The sequence below is a fragment of the Pteropus alecto genome, unplaced genomic scaffold, assembly GCF_000325575.1.
Source record: "Pteropus alecto unplaced genomic scaffold, ASM32557v1 scaffold72, whole genome shotgun sequence".
Classification (NCBI taxonomy): Eukaryota; Metazoa; Chordata; class Mammalia; order Chiroptera; family Pteropodidae; genus Pteropus; species Pteropus alecto.
The window spans coordinates 10,000,879-10,020,939 of NW_006436811.1; the positions used below are offsets into that span (position 1 = coordinate 10,000,879).

General features: G+C 33.9%; 1 protein-coding gene across 1 annotated transcript in view; it reads right to left on the bottom strand.

Annotated features, from left to right (window-relative positions):
* The window catches only part of MYCBP2 (MYC binding protein 2, E3 ubiquitin protein ligase), a 236,802-nt gene that overhangs the window by 25,450 nt on the left and 191,291 nt on the right, over positions 1–20,061 (bottom strand). Inside the window, 11 exon segments of the mRNA XM_015590881.2 lie at positions 389–613; positions 780–936; positions 2,028–2,188; positions 3,498–3,647; positions 4,460–4,659; positions 5,618–5,775; positions 9,742–9,909; positions 11,892–12,136; positions 12,863–13,032; positions 13,954–14,132; positions 14,134–15,595. Coding sequence (XP_015446367.1) covers positions 389–613; positions 780–936; positions 2,028–2,188; positions 3,498–3,647; positions 4,460–4,659; positions 5,618–5,775; positions 9,742–9,909; positions 11,892–12,136; positions 12,863–13,032; positions 13,954–14,132; positions 14,134–15,595 — 3,275 coding nt within the window.

A 20,061-nucleotide genomic window follows, 5' to 3' on the forward strand; every position in this document is an offset into this window, starting at 1 on the left:
GGAGGTATTGTGAAAGGATTTCTCTGCCGGGTCTTACAGAGATATGGGGAGAATATGACAGGCAGAGTTTAAGAGGATGACTTCCAGGCCAAGAGAGTAGTTTGAACAAGGGCACAGAGGGAGAAAATTGTAGAGTAGACATTTCTTTTGCTTAGCTGTAGCCATGATATATTTGTAATCATACCTCTTTTTAGAATCGTTATTCCACAGTGCCACCCAGTCATATTAATCTGTTCTCAAATTTAAGACTTATTTGGTAAATATAAAAGTGCAGTTTGGTTGGTGAAGTTCCAATGAAAACCTTTTTGATAAACTCAGAAATGAGAGTGCATGATTACTAACGGCCTGAAGAGAACCGCTGGGCTACAAATTAAGTTTCCTTTCTTACCCCAAGATCTCGGGAATTGTCTACATGAACAGATACGTAGCGGGCGTTGATTCCTTTTACACAGTTGATGGTGATGTTCTTAGTTTTGTTTTTATCTTCATCTCCTGATTCCCAAAAGGTTTCTGTGGAACCGTCTGTCAAACTTCCAATCATGGCAGGTCGGCTTGAAGTTTTTATGTCAACAATGCTGGTTAAGTCCTTTAAGCACATTACTATGCATAATTCCTACCAGAAACAAATAAAAGTAATTATAATACTCAAATGGAAATCTCCCATAATAAAACAAACATGAGATAAGAAAAGAATCGAATTGTTTATGAGTAGCTTTCAGCTTCTCCTTCGATATACTGTTGATTATTAACAGGATAATACAGGGTGTTAGATGACTGACCTGATTCATAGCTTCAAAGCCAGACTGTATACTGATGCTAAAACTCTCTTCACTATCGCCATCATCTGATTTTGACAGAATATTGTTAATGTGATGAAACACGTTGCTCTGATGGAGGAACTGGTGATCAGACTGCTTGAATTTCAGACTCCAGCATCTAAAAACGCATAAGCAATAGCAATATGTTAAATAATTCTTTTCTAAGAATTTCAAAGGAATTCCTGTAAAAAAGTACTCTGTAGCTAATATTTCAAAAAACATTAATGATCTAAACATAAAAAACCTTAATGAGGTAAACAAAAAAAAGAAATTGAAAAAATTCAGGGAACAAAAATCATTGCTACCAGACTTTTTTTTTTTTTTTTTTTAATAATAAAGGTAATTTCTTTGGAACAAGGTAAGCTCTAAGCAAAGTTCACTCATTTTAAATATAGAAAAATTAAATACATGAAGATCAAGGCTACAAAAGTAAAAAAGGTAATAAGTCAGTTTTGCAAACAAGTGTTACCCCCAACTATAACAGCCTCTCAAATTTATCAGTCTTATGTTTTCATACGAATTTATTGGAGATAACATATCTTATATTTCAAAAATCTTGTGAGGAGGAAACAAAATCTTCCCTCTGCTGGACTTATCATTAGGGATGTGGGTGGCCAAAATCACTCTACCAACCTATCTCTTACAAAGATCAATGGAGAATTTATGTATATGTGTAGTTTCTAGTATGTGGATCTAATAACAAGGTTCACAATGTAAAAGTAATGTTAAAATCTCAGCAGGTTTGGATTTAAAAAGAGGTGATGCTGCTCAAGGTAGTTTTAGGACTGGATGCACGTAACTAGGCACCATTTTTCTTAAGATTCTTTTCAATTCAAAATTCTATTTTGATTTCTGTTTTTGAGATTTCATTCTTCCTCTCCCTTCGTTGTGACATTTAAGAGTCTACTCTTCAGCAGCACTCAGACAAGTGATTTGGGTTAGGGGAGAGGGAAAGGGAGGAAAATTGGTACAGACTGTGGACACGTAGAGCACTAAGAAGTATATTATCCACATTTTACACAGAGACAAACAGGTGTGAGCTAAGAGGAACAATGCTAAATTATGGCAGTAGCGAGGGAAGCATTGTTCACTTAACGCAGGGATTCTTTATATTTTATGATTAAAAGAGGAATTCCAAGCATTTTGAGTTTTGAATACTCCATAAAATCGCTTCTCCAATGTACCTAGAATACTTAGATATAAAATTACCTTAGGGCCATTTGCTGTAATGAACTGCCACTGGGGAGAGACATCATGAGATCGGAAATAGTTTGAAGCAGGCGGTGAAATGTATGTGGTAAAGGATGAGCAGCTTCACCTGCGATCACTATGTCTGAGAGTGGATGTTCACATACTCTTGTATCTTTCTCCTAGGACAGAAATTGAAAACAAATTGATCAGTCTGTGTGCAAAAAGAAATTTAACCCACAAAAGAATCTATGTATACTTAAAAGCATTATGTATACTTTCAAAATAATTGTGTAACAGAAATGTAAACAATAAAACCAAACCATGCCCAAAACATACATTAACTAATTATGTATATATTATTTTTAGGAAAAAAAATGATAAGGTCACTCAAATAAAATCACCAAACAAAAGAATATCACATGTAAGTATCCACTCTAGTGTATTTACAAATCCATTAGCAGGGTGAATATATATGTGTATGCAGAAATGAGCCACTCCTCTCATTTGAGCCTGACCTAAATCGTTAAGGCAAAGAATTGTGAGCCAATAAACAGCTGTTTCATTCCAGTGAGTTTTGGGGTGGTTAGTTATGCAGACAAAGATAGCTGCTATAGGTATGTGACAATCTCCCATTGTAACGGTGGATTTTTTCTATTTTCCTTGCAGTTCTGTCAATTTTTACTTATTTGTTAAGGTTCTATTTTTAGGTACATACTAGTTCAGAATTAATCTTTTATCATTTTGTAGAAAGCATCTTTCCCCTTACTAATAATTTCTTTTGAAGTACATTTTCCCTGATATTAAAATAGCTGTACCAACTTTATTTTGGTTGGTATTTATCCAATATATCTTTTTCTTACCTTCGATTTTTAATCTTCCTGTATAATTGTTTTAGATGTGATGCTTATAAAAAACACCTAGCTTGTTTTTTTAATTTTATCGATTCTGATAGTTTTTGTCTTTTAAATAGATATTTAGTCCTCTAATTTTATTCCACAAATGGCAATGAGGGTCACAAGTCATATAGTTACAGAGGTAAATATGGGGTTTCTAGTGTCTTGGTTCAATGTTTTTCCATTGTACAGGCTATCTCCAATAAAATCAAAGTCTCTTTTAAACAAACACATTTGAATACACAACCCTACATCATTTTTACTCTTTGCTATCCTACAGCAATGTTGTCTAGTAGACTGATCTATGAATAATGTTGCCCTGTTTACCTGTCTTGCATTGTACTGTATGTTATCTTCTGGTTGATTGCTTCATGACAATAATGCTTCGTGAGAAAACAGAACTGACTGGCAGCATTTTTGCTAAAGAGAAAATTTTCACTAAATATAGTTAATATGCTGCTCACAGCATTGAAATTTAATTCTTGTCCTTAGGTTATATAATCTGTGCATGACTTCATGCAAATTATAGTACTATCTGAAGGTAGTTCTCTTCTTTAAAAATATGAACAATTAAGAAAACAAAAATCTCACTCACTTGTTCTGCACTTTCTTTATTTGTTTTATTTTCCTCATCTTCTTCTTCTTCTGGTTCCACTGGAGCGGGAGTCAATGATGCCACAAAATGCCACAGAATATCATGGAGAGAAGTTGTTTGGATGACATTACATAAAAGCCAGTTGAAAGCCTGAATAAATAACAGTTAAATGAGTCCAAGATAAAAAGAAAACATAAGAGTAAAAAATGCAGGTTTTTTCTTATTCAGAAACATAGTACCTCCATGGACTAAATGTTTCAAGGAAAGATACTAGGAAGTCTGACCTTCATTTCACTGAAAACACATTGAACTTGAAACAGTCATTAACTTTGGTCCTAATTTTAAAAAACAATAAGAAAAATGATACTAAGGAAATTCAATACCAAAATACTTTTTTGAACCATTTTTTGTTTCATAAATGTTTTAATACTAATTTACTCAAGCACTTTTTTTCCAACTTGCTTTTAGGATCAACATAAAATGTTTCTCAAGTTCTATACAAGCTACCACTACTTAAATGTAGTTGTATTGTTCCCATCAATGAAGCGGCAGGTTATTTATCACATCTATGATAAAGAAAAAGGTTTACTATACACAAGTCTATGACATACAGCAATCTTATCACTTCCAGAGAAGAGACGCAGACAAGTTATATTATTCAATATAATTCATCCCTTTACAGGGTCAGTCTAACTGAAATGACATTACTATTACAAAAAACTTTTGTAAAAAATAATATCGGGATTCAAATAAAGCAATATAGAAATACATTTCTTTCTAATGCTTAAATATGGAAGTCTAAATTCATTTATATTCCTAAACTTAAGAGTTTAATTTTGATGTGAACACTTGATATTTTTTTAATTTGTCGCTATTTGTTTGGTAGAAGTGACATCATTAAACAGAATCATCATATGATTTGTATGCTCAATGAATGAATAACCCCATTAATGTATTCGTACCTCCATAGCAAAAACTCGACAAGCAGATTTCCTTAAGGCCTGTTTCATTGCTATTTCAAGACCTTCTAGATCATGATGCTGTATAACAAAAGCTAAAACTGGCCACTGGAAATTTCGTTCTCCTTTGGAAAGAGAGCTGTGGGCTGAGATTAGCCGGGAAAGCTCAGGAGATGGATGTCTCAGGAGGGAAGAACCAACTTCTATTTAAAAAAAAAAAAAAAAAAAAGTATTAATTTTCATCGGCAATACCTATGATTATTTAAGATGTTATTTAAATATAATAGTATCTGGCTTATTCACTTTAGAACCTTTTGTTTTTTTTTTTTTTTTTTTTGCATGTGACACAAATCATAATAACTTTAATTTTTAGTGAGGCACAGAAAGATTAGATTTCCTAAAGTCATACAGCTATTAAGTTGTAGAGATGGGTTTTGAATCCAGGACTATTCCTGGATTCAAATATATCTCATCCCTATCATTTTCTAAAGGACTGATTTATAACAAAGGTGTCTCAACAAGAGCTCAAAAATATTTGTTAAATGAACCTATAAATCATTGGAGGATGCTCAGTATTTTCCTTGAAGATTGTCAATAAGATACAAAATCAGCTACCTATAAATACTAGGCAAGATCTTCATTTTAATAAGTGATGTTTTCTTCGCTTTCTTTCTTTACTCTTGAGACAGAATCAACCAGCCCCAATTTGGGGCTGCAGATACTGGTTGGTTCAAATTATCTAACTTTTTTACTGAATAAGAGCTATTTAAATCTCTGAATTTTAACATCTATTCAGAGTGGTAATGGCTGTAAGAGTTAGAAAATTCTATTGGGAGTGAGAAGATAATTGTGAAAGTGTAAGTCACTGGAATTGCTGGTTCACTGAGGCTTAGTGGAAGGGTAACAGTAGCAACATTTGGCTTACACACCTAACAGGTAAGATTTTAAATATCTATTCTTGAATAATCACTAAATGATCTCTGTGTGTCTTTTCCAACTGAGATGTAAAATTCAGAGAATTACAGCTATGTCACATAGAAGGAATGTCTATCACAAATTAAAATTAATCTATTTCTTTCCTTTCAAAAAACAGATTTAAAAAAATATCTGCAAATAAAATCACTTGGATCATTCAAACTTCCTTTTTATCTTTATATTTACCAGTGTCTCCACTGTTAACTCTTCTTCTAGGAATGGCTTTAACTCGTGCTGGTAAAATGGAGTGCTGCTTATCATACTCAGAAGCGACAACTGAGTATGATCTTTGGAAGACAGTTCTCTTTGCGAGATCAGTGTCAGTTATGGGACTAGTTTCCAAACTGCAGATAAAACAAGAAGGACAGATAGGAAAAGTAAATGAAGTGAAACCGTATTTAGTTTATAATACTACAGACAAATACGTGAAATTTTTCATATGGAAAAACAGAAATTCAAAGCCAACTTGACATTCTCTCTTTAAATAATAATCTGATTTTTCCAAATACAGTTAACATTTTAACTGATTTTTGATCTGTATCTTAAAACTTTTGGTTTTCATAAATCTGCTTTGCATTTTAAATGAAAAAAAGAAAAAAAAAAAAGGGCACCAAAAGCCCAAAGCTCCTGTCAGAATCAAAAGCACTGTGGTAAAAGTCATGTGTCATGACATTCAGGAAAAACAGGCAAATATATTGATAAAAGCACTGAACAGAAAGAAAATGGACATGTAAATACAGAATGCTAATAAAACGGAAAGTGAAACGATTCAGTTTTCTTTGGTACTTGAGTGTTCGATTAGGTTTCTCTTTCTTGAGAAGTGCTGCCCAAAGCCTGTTCTAGAGCATGGCCGCATCAAAGTGTATTGAGAGGTAACAAACTGACTTTCGGCATCAGAGTTAAATTATACTTACAGTCTATATAACAATCCAGTGATTTTCATTCAGGTTTACGTAAACTAACAATTTTCCCATTGACTACAGCAATATTAAAAAAAAAAAAACACTTGAAAAGTTAGTAGGATGGTTGTATAATATCCTTCATTAAAGTGTTTTATAAAAAAGAGAAATACCTTCTCTTACTTTTTCTCTAAGACAAATTTGCAAACTATTCTTTTAATGTATTCTTTCTGCTGTTGCCTCATTCCAAATTGGGCAATTTTTGCTCACCTTGAATTCTGGAGTTGTTTCTTTTCCATTATTCAAGACAGGTGTGAATCCTATGGCCCTCAATAAAGCTGATATATTTGCTAGTGTATAACTCCCTCCCTGTCCATTTTCTTTAGTCACCACCTCTCTAAGTTATGTATGTTCTTGTTTGTATATTATGAACGTTATACACAAATGACTGGGTAAGTATGCCTGGATGTCAGTTTGGGCTGTTTAATTCACTTTCTATATAGTGTTACTGTAAAGCAGAAGATATTTGTTCTGCTTTCAGAGGAAGTTGATCAACTTAAAAAAAAAGTGTTAATACAACCTAAAAAATAATGAATAGTTCTTATAAAAATGATCATGTTTGTGAAAAACTCAAGCAACAAAAGAAAACCCAAAAGAAGCAAAGACGACCATAATTAACTCAACCTCTGCTACCCTGGGCCAGATAATTCCTTGTTGTGGGGCTGTCTTGTAGACTGTAGGATGTTTAGCAACATCCTTGGCCTTTAACCACTAGGATGCCCATTGAACTAGACCAGTTGTGAAAGACAAAAATGTTTTCAAACATTGCCAGATGTCACCTGGGAGGCAAAAATCACCGCCGCTGCCCCCCGCCCTATTGGAGACCAGATTTAATGGCTTCATTACCCATCACCTTTTACAATAGCCTGAGTTTGCCAAGACTTTTAAGAATAGCTCAAAGGCACTCCATTCCCTTATCTAATCTATTGGATGCCTTAGAATGTTTTGACCTGGTTGAATATAAAACGCTTGGGTCATAGTTTCTTTTATTCAGAATTCTGTGAAAATTACGCTTACGTGTATAGTGTAATTTTATTAATCATTTGATTTGATTAATCCATAAATAGGTTCTAATGTTCCCAAGATCTTTTCTATTTGAGCATGTCTAACTGGTTGGGTAAAACTTCTAAGCGAGTGTTTTCTTTCTTTTGGAGCTTTAGAGGTATTGTTTCATTCTTTTTTTTTTTTCATTTAAAGTTATTATAGGAAAGTCTGAAGTCAGTCTAACTTTTTCCTTTTGTGAGATGATGTGTTTTTCTCTGCACAGATACTTGAAAAAAAATTTTTTTCCCCTTGTAGTTTCAATAACTTAAGCTATTTCTTACATTCACCTGTTATGAAAATTTCCTTTTAATCTAGAAATTCAGTCTTTATTATTTTGGGACATTTCTTCTTGTAGAAAATTATATTAAATAACTTTTTATATTATATTTGTTGATTTTTCTACTTCACTGGTAAGTTATTCTTATGTTGGACTATCCTATTTCCATACCTGTTATCTTGGCTCTAATTGCTATAATCTTTTTGTCCTTTTTCTCTTTATTCATTGTAATTATCTCAAACTTTTCCTTCATGTTAATAATTCAATTTCCTATTCTAAATATTTTAAATTTATTAGTCTTATAATGGTGTTGATTTGGTCTTCAGCCTGTCCTCTGCAATGTATCTTTTTACTTCATTCTGCTTTTTATCTCATTCTAACATTTGAGCTTTTGTTTTATTAAACTTATGTAATTATCAAGTTTTTCAGTACTACAGAGTACTTAGGGAAATTTTCTTTTTTTTCCTTGAGAGTTTTCTTCAAACCGGCTTCTTCATCTGACTTACGCATCACACTATTTTCATTTTGCTAATGCTTAAAGTGGGCAGCTCTTTTTGATCTTCTATTTGTTCTAATAAAGTATGGGTGGATTTCTCTAGATTTCCTCTCCCACAATATTTGACACTTGTTTTATTTCCCTCCCAGAGAAAAACTGGAGACTTTATTGAATATTCTGTACCAGGAACCATTCCACCTAGTTGATGTGTATCATGGCAGTATTCGCTGGGACTGTGGATTGTTGCTCTGCTTCAGCGTGGAGACGTGGAAATCAGGGTTCTCCAGGAGATTTCCAACTTCTGTGACACTAGTGATTATACTAGGGGTCCTTACACTGGAGGATTCTACCTTGACTATGACATTCTATGAAACACGGAATATTCTGTGATATTTTTCATTTCACTATCTTTACCTAAAAGTTTAAGCCACTTGATTTTGATCCTAAGAGTTAAAAATAACTTGATGAATCATATTTATCAGTCTAGTCTCAAAATGGTTTCTAATTCTTAAAAAAAACAATGTCTCCTTTAGAGACACTTTATTACCTTTAAAGATATAAAAGGCTGTACTATATCCTTTGGAGAAAATTTCAAGAGCAGCTCCAAAAAATACTCTGATGAATAATCCTCATAGTTGGGAGGGAAAGTTGCAAGTATTTTCATTGGAAAAATAGTCATTTGGATATATAAGTTCTCTTATACTAGTATATAATTGTAACTGTATAAGTATTAACGTCATGGCATATCTTAATAAGCAGGATCTTTCTTCCTTCAGCAAATGACTTCCTTTCCAATGATATGTTCGGTTATTCATGAATGAAATCTTGATACTATTCTAAACTTAGCCTTTTCATTATCCAAGTTAGTCAATAAGTCACATTGATTTTCCAACAAAACATTTTATCCAGCTTTTTTTCATAATCATTGCCAACGTAATCCAATTCTACACAGCTAGCCAAAATCTTTGACTAAATTTATTAGATCCTTAATTGACTTCTAGGACTATCCTTGCAGTTTTATCATGTCATTCCTCCTCTAAAAAGTCTCAGTGGTACCCTACTTCCCTCTGCATTAAATTTACGCGTTTCTGTTCAGTTTTCAAGGAGCTCGTTACTTTGATACTACCGAACGTAAGTGTGAGGGAAGGAGAGAGTGTAGAGGAGGACTGTAAGCGATAATCCAAGATCAAGATTTATTTTAAGTGTTACTTCTTCCATGAAACCTCTAAGCAAGCCTCAAAGTGATCCTTCTCTAGTCTGATTTACTACAGCACTAAATAACATAATATCATATAACAGAATGTTTTATCATCACTTCATTATTTGGTCTTTTCTCTCCAACCAAGTCTGCCTCTGCAATCAAGGACTTTACTTCATTTATGTATGTACACTTTTTCTTACTGCTCTAATAGCTAGCAGAACTGACCCAACGTCCTTTCTGAGATGGAAAGATGTACAAAAGGACTTCTAGAGCATTCTTTTCTTTCTTCTACCAAACACTGGCTATTCAACAGAGAGGAGAGAACTCAGATACCTTGGTGGCATAGACTTCATATTGCTCTCTGGCTCTTCAAATACATTAGGACTTGCATCAGGAGTCACTGATATGTATGGGGCAGGTACAGATGTTGAACGTAGATATCTCATTTCATCCTGGAATAGGTTGTCATCTTGATAGCCTACAAAATTTTCATGATGATGCCTGCATTAAATCAAACCAAATAAGTTTAGGTATGATGGCAAGACAGATTCTATTTTTAATTTCCTTTGTGAAAGTAAAAGCAGCACATGTAAATCTATAAGGGTGAAGTATTAAAATAATCTTGATGTAAGCAGGAGGACATAAAAGTCTGACAATTTTACATGTAGATATTCCAGGTACCACGGACATTTTAAATTGAAAGTAAATCTCATTTTCTATCCTTTTGAGAACTTTTCTGTCTTCCAGTGCTTCAGTGGATGATCTTGCCAACTATTTAGGTGCCTAAGCTAAAATATCTCAACCATGACCAGTTACTCAGGCCCCTGAATACTAGGTTTCCTCTGTCAACCATTCTCTCTTCTCCATCATCACTGCTTTGGGTTAGGCTCATGTTTCTTGCATGAACCAGTGATATACAGTCACTTTTTTGGTAGGAACATATATAGGAGTCAAATTTGAGAAAGATTATAGCTATATGAAATGTTTCATGAGGTAGGGGAGTGTCCATTTTCCAGAGAGCTAAATATATAAAATATATAATTATTGTGTGCCAGCACTCTTATGTTTTACAATTTGATTCTTTCCTTTTCAAACTGGGACAAAGAGTTATTAACCTAAGTCTACCAAATGGTCTGACTGAAGCTAAAGATTTGTTGCATTTGGCATAGCTGCTTTCCACCTCAGTTTCAAATGTATTTAGTCTTGCATTTTCATTTTTGTTTTCCATTCATTTTAATGAAATAGTAAGTACAAATGTAAAAAAAACAAAACAAAACTACGTAACTCCGCTATATAAAGAGGACAACATTGCCAAAATGGAACTGTTGGCTGGCAAGTCATGCCAGCAGGCAGTATCTAGAAATCTTCGTTAGTCAGCTGTAGAAAAAAATCTGAATTTCTATGACAGGCTGTTTTAGAGTGTCACTTTTTAATGTATAAAAGTACAGTTTTTAGCACCCAAGTCCAATATAGGAAAATAGCATACTATTAACAGACTTCTCTCCATCTTCACTTATACCCTTTTATTCAGTTTCCACTTTCGTAGCTGAGTGACCATCTACATGCAAGCCAGTTCATGTATTTCCCTGTTGAAAATTACTCCATTGTTTTCTCTATGGGATGAAATCCAACCTTAGCATGGGCGACAGGGCTCGGCGTTACACAGTCTTGCGTAACCACTTCTAGTGGAATTTCATATATTCTTCCTAGTAGCCAGTGCTTTAACAAGCCTGTGATTCCTGAAGTGTGTAATGCTATTTCATCATCTGCGTCTTCACATATGTGATTTACTCTGTTAGGAACTGCTTTCCTCCCATTACCTGCTTGATCAACTTCTATTTATCTTTATACTCTAGTAAAGTATCAGCTCTTCTGGGGAACCTTTCCCGACTTCCTTGGGAAGATGCAGAAACTCTTCATCTTTTATGCTCTGACAGCATCCTGTACATACTTCTATTATCGCAGTCATCACATAATATTTAAATATTTCATTTACATGTCTGTCTTCCCACCAGTGTGAGAACACACAGAAGTCAGGATTTTATTATAATCATCTTGGTGTCTTCAAGGTCTAGCACAAAGCTGGTAACCAGCTGGTACTCATTTAAATGCTACAGAATGAATAATTTAAAAAATGAAGTCTCTTTCCACTTTAGCATATCCTGCTATTAACAGAATGAAGTCAGTCTACCAAAGAGTAAAAGACAGCTAAAGTCTTACTTTCTAAGACATATATTGTATTAATAATTAATACAAATTGACATAGTATTTACAGGTTTTTTTTTTAAAAATCTACTACCACACTACCACAAAGTATACCCTACCAGTCAGTGTTGGTCAAGGCAACTCAGAAAATGAATTCCTGGAGGTCTCTTTATTGTGCACAATACGTACTACAGTATGAGTATTCAGAGCATGATATTAGTTAATTAACAATAGCTGTTAATCCAAAGTGATTAAATAAAACAAGCAAATTATATTACCTAGCTAATGTCTGCAGGTAGAGACAGGGCATTTTAACGGGAAGATCCTCAGAGATGCCCTCTTTCACGCTGGGAAGCTGTGACTGGAATGGCTTTGCAGGATGGTAACACAGAATGCTCGGTTCCGCCGCGCTGCTCAGAGACAGCAGGAAGAGGGCATTTGCTTTAATCACCTGGTGAGCTTCCATAGTGGGCAAGGCACGAGGAGTCTTGACTTGCATCGGCTTCCTCCTAGATTGTTTGACCTGGCAAAGAAAAATTTGTAGTGATATTTTCCTATTCAAGTTCTTAATTTCTTAACCTAAGTATGTTGAGTTTCTAATAAAAGTTATTAAACACTTGTAGAACCATTTAAAAATAAGTGATTACCAAAAATGACATTCACTTCATGCTTCTCTTGGAATGAATGAAACTATACTGAATAAAAACTATATTTCTTTTCTTTCTTTGGGAAAATTAAAAACCTAACCAGTAAAATCTAAATGTAACTATTTTTAAAAAAGAGTAAATAATCTGTGTGGGTGTGTATAAATTCTGCAATAAGTTTTAGTTAGGTGTGCTACTAGTGTAAGTGATCTTGAATTTCCATGAGACCTATAACATGATTAACGATTAAGAAAAAGAAACAGGAGGTAAAGAGTAGAAAATGAAAAGGAAAGAGAAAGAGAGAGTTAAGACAGAGGAAAGTGAAGAGTCTAAGTGCAGAGTAGTAAAAATGAAGAATTAAACAATAAACGTTTGTCAATATACCACATATACCACAGGTCAGCTGTTTTGTGTTATTCCAAGATATAATTTATTTTTGTAACAAAAACAGCTGATCTAGTACGAATATTAAATTTGTATGTTATTCCTGTTATAAAGCTGATCTTTAATATCAGCTCTGTGGAGTTATGTTATAATATGATCATAAAAAGAAATTTTTATAAGGTTTATTCTTATCATTAATGGTGTAGCCAGATTAAAAATACCTTTTCCCTCGCGGCAGCCTGTTTTTCACGGAGGTATTTTTCTCTACAGCGATCACATACCAGGTACCAGGTGCTTCCTCCTATGCCACCGTCACCACAGTTTCCAGCCCATCCTCCACAAAAATGCCCAATGCTATTGTAACCTTGTCCACCAGCATACCGGCCACAACCTTGAAACAAGAACGAAAACAAATAGTTAATACTTTAAGTGTCCTTAGTAGTCTGATCATTGCCACTTACATATTAATGACAGATTTACCTTCTCGAAGTAAGCAAAATCTTGAAGCAAGTATCTTTTTTTTCTTTTTTCAGGCTATTAACCATATTAGAAAAATAGCATGCTTTGCCGAAAAGTAATCAAATGACGCCTAAAATACTCCACAGAGCCAGATGAAAGGAGGTGTAAGAAGTGGGGACATTTAGATTTATTTTAGTATGTGAATAAAATTAAACAAAATAGGTATAAAATGTTCTGTAAGAATGATATATTTTAAGGAATCATATTTTCTAAAAGGTTTCAGGTATAATATATAACAGAGAAAAAAAATTAACCAAACTTATACTAGGTGAATTTTGGAAAGCTAATCAAGTGTTACAGAGATCCTTACATTTATCTAAAACATAATTTTGTGATGAAACAGTTACTATCACTTCCATTGGAAAATGCCCAGAGAAATACTCTTAATTTGCAATTTTGGCCAAGAAAACACTAAAATCAAAGGAGACCTAATTTTGGGATCTTTCCTGAGCGTATAGACATGTTGTTATTTCTACTGTGTGAGATACCTTAACAGCACCCTTTGGATAACACATAAAACATTTAAAAAATAAACAATATTTCAGAATGTAATACATTCAGATAAAATAGTACTAAATTGCCTTATCACCATACTAATAGAATTTCTTTACCTATTTTTCATAAAAACCTATATTGACAATGAACTTTAATAATTACGTCATAAGATTCTATAAAGTCTTCACAAGTTTCCCTGTTTTTTAACATAATTTGTACAACAGCTCAAGTCAGAAGTTACGTAGTCCATTTTTTTACACACACTACTCATATATATATATCCAATAATATCATTTACCTGGGTGAGCTTGCCTCATGTGATATGTCACTGGGTATGGATGTGACTCTCCACACAGCTCACAGATGGTATCTTTCTCTGGTCCTCCTACTGCCAGCTGGGCCATCTCACCAAATAAATTACCCCTGGGCCGAACTTCTGCCTTTTCTTTTTTCTTTTTCTCTTTTTTGGACTTCTTTCTCTTTTTCACGCTCTTTCTTTTTAAGGACTGCACAAGAACCAGGACTTGGGAAAATCATATTCTGGGAAGCCGCTTTGATAGTAGCCAAAGAGATGTCTTCCCAAAAAGCCACTAAGTGTTGTAAAGTTAAGGGAAGAGGAGATTTAGATTTCATTGGGTGATGCATGGACATTTCAAAAGTGGCTTCGGTTTTCCCATCCTCACATTTTTCATGCAGAGGTGGCTCCTTAAGCATAGACAACACCTTATTTTTGTTGATACTACCCATTTTGGATATATCTGGTCCATGAGGTGCGATATTAAACATATTCAGTGCAGATGATATTTCCAGTGAGTGTCTATTTTTTAATTTGGTTTCCTTTTCTTCCGTAGGTTGTTGACTGTTTAAACTACTTCTTATAGGAGCATGTTCTTTAGAAAGTTCAGGATTAAATTTTAAGAAAGAAGAACAAGCCATTGCATCGTGTACTATGCCTTCGTGCCACAGGAAAGAGGCAAAGACCGCTCTGGCACACTCAGCCACGGAAGGGGACATGGCTTGCTTGGCTGGCTCAACAGGTTTGGATCCATCTCCTTTGAAGAGAAAGCTAGATTTTTCCTTTTTGGGCCTGGTGTGCCTGTTAGCACATTTTCGACTTATTTTGGGGGATGCTCTTATGTCCTGTTCATCTTTCAGTGGGGCTTTTCCTATGCTGAAATGGACTTTATTGGAACCCTCATCCACGCTCTTAAATTCACTGCTGTCGTCACAGGCGCCATCTGTTAGACTGTTTGTTTTTAAAGTACTTGAGGTGCAGACTTCTACCACCTCACTGTGCAGGTTTTCCTGCACCACATGGGGAGAAGGAGCCCTATTTTCAGATCCAGGGGACTCTTTTGAATCCTTTGGTACTGGTTTTGGTTTCGGTGATGTTGATCGTCCCCTTAACGGTTCTGTGAGGGGCATTTTCTTCTTGCGGAGGGTATCTGGATCGAGTGTATAAGAATCTGATTTGGAACGTTCTCGAGGAGGATCAAGTTTTGTCTTAACAGGAGCAGTGCTTTTCTGAGGTAGATTTTTATCATGTGGTGAGGAGGAGCGTGGAGAACTAGCACCAGATGGGCTAGACCTGTTGGTTGGGAGAGTCTTTGGCTTAGGAGAAGATGACCGAGAACCTGGTCCTGGGGATTCAGCTCTGAAGCTAGAAGACATCCTCCCGTCAGATTTCAGGGTCTGCAAGGTGTTATGGTTGGGCGACAGTGACCTACTATGAGAATCTGACCTCAGCTTTGCAGCATCAGATTTCAACATGAGGGATTCACTAGCGGATAAACCCTCCGTCCCCCTTAGCTTCTTCTGATCAGCTGTAGTCCGGCTCATACGTCCATCAGGTTTAAGTGATCTGCTGTGTTTGGAGGACAGTTCTGATTTTCCTGATGTAGAAACTGGTCTAGAAGACGTTGAGACAATTCCTCGGTCACCTGTATGATCCATTTCATAGTAAAACTTGTTAATAAAATTATAACTTATGGATAATTCAGTAATAAAACACTGAAATACAAAATATAGCTAAAAATTTTAGCTTGTCAGAGACAAAAATACTTGAAGAATAAAGGAGAAAAAGGAAATATTTCTTATAAAATTTCTACTACTACACAACTCTTTCCACCAAAAACAATCTTCACAGATGTAAAATAGACAACAAATAGTACCTATGCACCGGTGTGGTTTTCTGTCATATGTGAACCTCGGCCTTAGTACAATAATTAACGAGAAATTAAATTCAGTGAGGGACTAGAAAGAAAAAAACATACCTAATTTTTTTGGAATAAAAAATTATGAAAACCTGGATTTTTAAATATAAAGTGTATTTCCAGTTGAATGATACCTCACATCCTTATTAGAGTAATAGTGCAGATTCTTGTTGAATTAGGAAACCTAATTTATAACTAGATACATTTATCATTTTGAAGTACACAAATAAATACATTCAGTCTAATAAAGAGCTGCTCAGGAGACACTCTATTTGAATGACTGGCTTAGAATAATTTGTAAATAAATACGAATGCCCAAAGGTTATTATTTAATTACATGAAATTCAGGCAGTCTATTTTAATAAACAGATTCTATTCTAAAAGGTTATTTAGTTCACTCTCTTAGCTGTTAGAACTCAAGCTTGGTCCCTTTGGAAAAAAGGGGATCCTCTGAATTAGTAGTACAAGTCTGAATTGTGGGGGTCTTGAAATAGGAAAATAATAAACATAGAAAAAGTATTCTACCTCTTTTGGAGGCAAAGCACTAGATATTTCTACATGAACACGTGTGTGTGTGTGTGTGTGTGTGTGTGTGTGTGTGTGTGTGTGTGTGTGTGTCCAGACCCTCATTCAGTGTTTCTCCTTCTTACTATTTCATACTTTGCTTTGAGCCAGGTTGTCTTTGTCTCCAGTAAATAGTACAACCTACAGCATTACCTTTCCTCCCTAAGATAAAACTCCTACTCTTAATGCAAGTGGTATTAGTCAGTTGTTAGGAAAAAAGCAATCTGATTAGAGTAATTCATGTGGTATGAAAAACTGAAAATCCATAAAGCTTGCTATAAGTATTTATATATTTCTAAAAAAGATACCTAGTAAATTGAGATACATCTGTTGACTGGTTACATTGCAGGTATTTCTTTTTTTATTTTTGGAAAAGAGATGTGAATACATTTGAATAACATTATGATCTAGCTTGCTTGTGTGTGTGTGCATGCACGTAAGCACACATGTGTGTCTGCAGTCACACTCTGGTTATCTATAGGTCAAGACAGTACTGCCAGAGAAACCGCCCTCCTAATGGAAGGTCCACAAGCACTGGGATTTTTGTTTATTACTCTTCACTGATGTAATGTTAAAAATGGGTCCTGGGATATAGTAAGTGTTCGATAAGTATCTGTTGAATGAGTAAATGAATTCTTATTTTCTTAATGTTTTTTCTCCTGTAAGTCTCAAATCTTGATTCTCCCAAAACCCACTTTTTATAATTATGGCTCCCTTCAAGGCCACAGGGTAGAGGAGACAGTAGTCATTGTTGTTTAAGGGTAAGAAACTTGCAAGTTGAGTAATTCTGTAGTAAAATGACAAAGTATGGCAAATGGCCAATTCAAGGCATGCTGGTGAACTGAATATTTCTTTTAACTGCAACATGCCAGTGTTTAGAATAATTACTCTCATTCTTTGGATGAACAGAACTACTAAATATAATGCACTTCCATTTCTTGCAATTCTTTATTGTTCTATCATGAATTTCATTTATTTTATATGTGTTCTTTTTATAAAAGCAGCTAAAGAGACTGGGGAATAGTCAGGAGAAAAGGGGTGAAACAGATCACAATGTAGAAAAAAATCCCAAATACTGATGCCGTCTTAATAGAGCACAGATGAAAAGATGTTACGATCTTGACAAGTGCTCTCAAGTTCCGTATAAGTAGTTTAAGAAATTGCTGCCCATCTTTTCGCCTAGTAATAGATCCATAGAGCAAATTTTATTTAAAAACATATTGAATTTGGTAGAATTAAACATCAGTCTAGTCCTTGCCACTGCTTTTGAATGTATGAAGTTGGATTACTAGTTATTTTGATACTAATCTGACAGCTCAATATGACTTCATCATCACATTTATCTAGTGAGCTGAACCATATATAATGGTGAATCTAGACAAATAAGTAGTATTTTATATCTGTAACCTCTCTCTCTAAAAAATCAATTCGTGAATTGAAGATTTGCTTTCTAAATTAATGATGTGCAGTTACCCATAAAGGAAATCTCTGTGATTGGTTAAACAAGAGAATCTTTCAAATATCAAGAACACCACTTGTCATATGGTAGCAAAAGCATTAGAGAGCTTTGGAGAGTGTGGTGTTTGTATACCTTACTTCCGCACTTCAGTAGAGGTGATATTTTAAGATCTGTAAGTGGTGATAGTTGGATTCTAAGTGTGTGATAGAGGTAACCTGTTGGAGTACAGGTGCATAAATAATGTAGAATTATTTCTTTCTGAGACTTACTTGTCAAATTAGAATTAAATCCTTTTGAAGAATTTAATGTTTTTTAAAAGGAATATGTCAAGTTTGTTAAGTGTGGTAAATCTATATGATAACTGATGTTTACCTTCTTCGTTTGGATCTCTAAAGTTCTGAGGTATGTAGTAAGTATTACTAAACATTGTCATGTAGTGGTTGCTTGAAATATCAACATAAACAAATACTTTGTTAAAAATCTTTAGATCATACATAATACTTTCGCATTCATTGCTTAATTTAGTTTAATGATGATATTTATCATATATAAGTTTAAGTAATATTGACAAAATATTTTCTAACCTCTAAAAAATACTGAAAAAAAAAAAACTGGATCGGATAGAAATTTAACACATTTAAACGAATTAGCAAACATATGAAATGTTAAGTATTCATTCATTACTGACCTGCATAATTGTTTTCATACCAAAATTGTAAATCAAGTTATATGATATCACACTATAATATGCCATAATATAATACTATACTGTAATATGATATGCCATAATATATAGTATATACCTGGTTATATAACACAACATACTAAGAGATCATATTGTATAATATTATTTATTATACTACCATATAGTATCACTGTCAACTTTACATAGAAGTAAAACTGTTTTACCCATTTCTAAGAAAAAAGAAAATTAATAATTACTTGAAAAACTTATGCAGTACATTAGCTAATACTGTGCAATGTTTTGATAAAATTTTCTTAAAATACAGGATTTTAAAAGTTTAAATATTGACAATATGCGATTAGGCATGTATAATATTTTAAAAGACTAAAAGTGTATTTTTAAATTGACTAAAATTTTATCAGTTGTCAATACAGTTTAAACATTACTAAGTTTAAAATTTTTAAACTATATGATTAAGAAAATGCTATAAGGAAGATTCATGTCAGACAGGACAGGTGTGTATGTATGTATATGTGTGTGTACGTGTGTGTGTGTGTATATATATATATACATACATACGTACGTACATACATACACACACACACACACACACAAACCCTGATAACTAAGTTAAACAGAAAACTTTAAACTAATTATCAAAGTGTTTCCCATAAAAAGCTAAAATAGGAAAATAATTTTTATATTAACAGAGAAATAAGTTTAAGATTAACCTGTCATATAAGATAATATGTTCTCATGGATCACAATGTGCTTTATTACTTATATACATATCATCTTGTTTTGATAATAATGATTTTACAACTCCCCAAGTCAGGCATTTCTTTCTATATACTACCTATTTTATTTTTTAAGACTTCATATAAGGTTTAAAATTAAATAAGGGTAATATTTACCCAACAGCTATGGTAAACATGCATATCAAGATAATCAGTACTATAATAATGAACAGATACATCACGAATTATCCCCAAATATAAACATTTAAATAAAATGATAAACTTTAATATTAAAAATGGAATGGGATGAAAATGAGTGAGGTGAACTAAAACTTCTTTACTGAAATCTCCTATGTTCATTAAGAATGGCCCATCCATGGATGCACATATACCCACCCTTCAGTTTGTGAGACAGAGATGAGAGAGCAGAGGCAGGCCCAGCTACACCATAATTTTTGTATATGCGCTCACGAGAAGCAAGGCTGCGAGATGAAGTTTCTACAGTGGAAAACATTGGCAAAGAAGCAGCACAGATTCAATAGAAAAAAAAATGTAGCAGAGAACACAAGCAGAAACAAAGCATTTCAAATGATATGTGTGACTATTAACTGTTCTTAAAAAGTTTATATTCTGCTAAATTTTTCAACAAATTCATATTTCTCTAAAATTAAAACTGAAACAAAGGTCAAATTAATTAATTGGGATTAATAAAGATACCTCCAAATGTGTTACCTTTAAAATTAAGTAA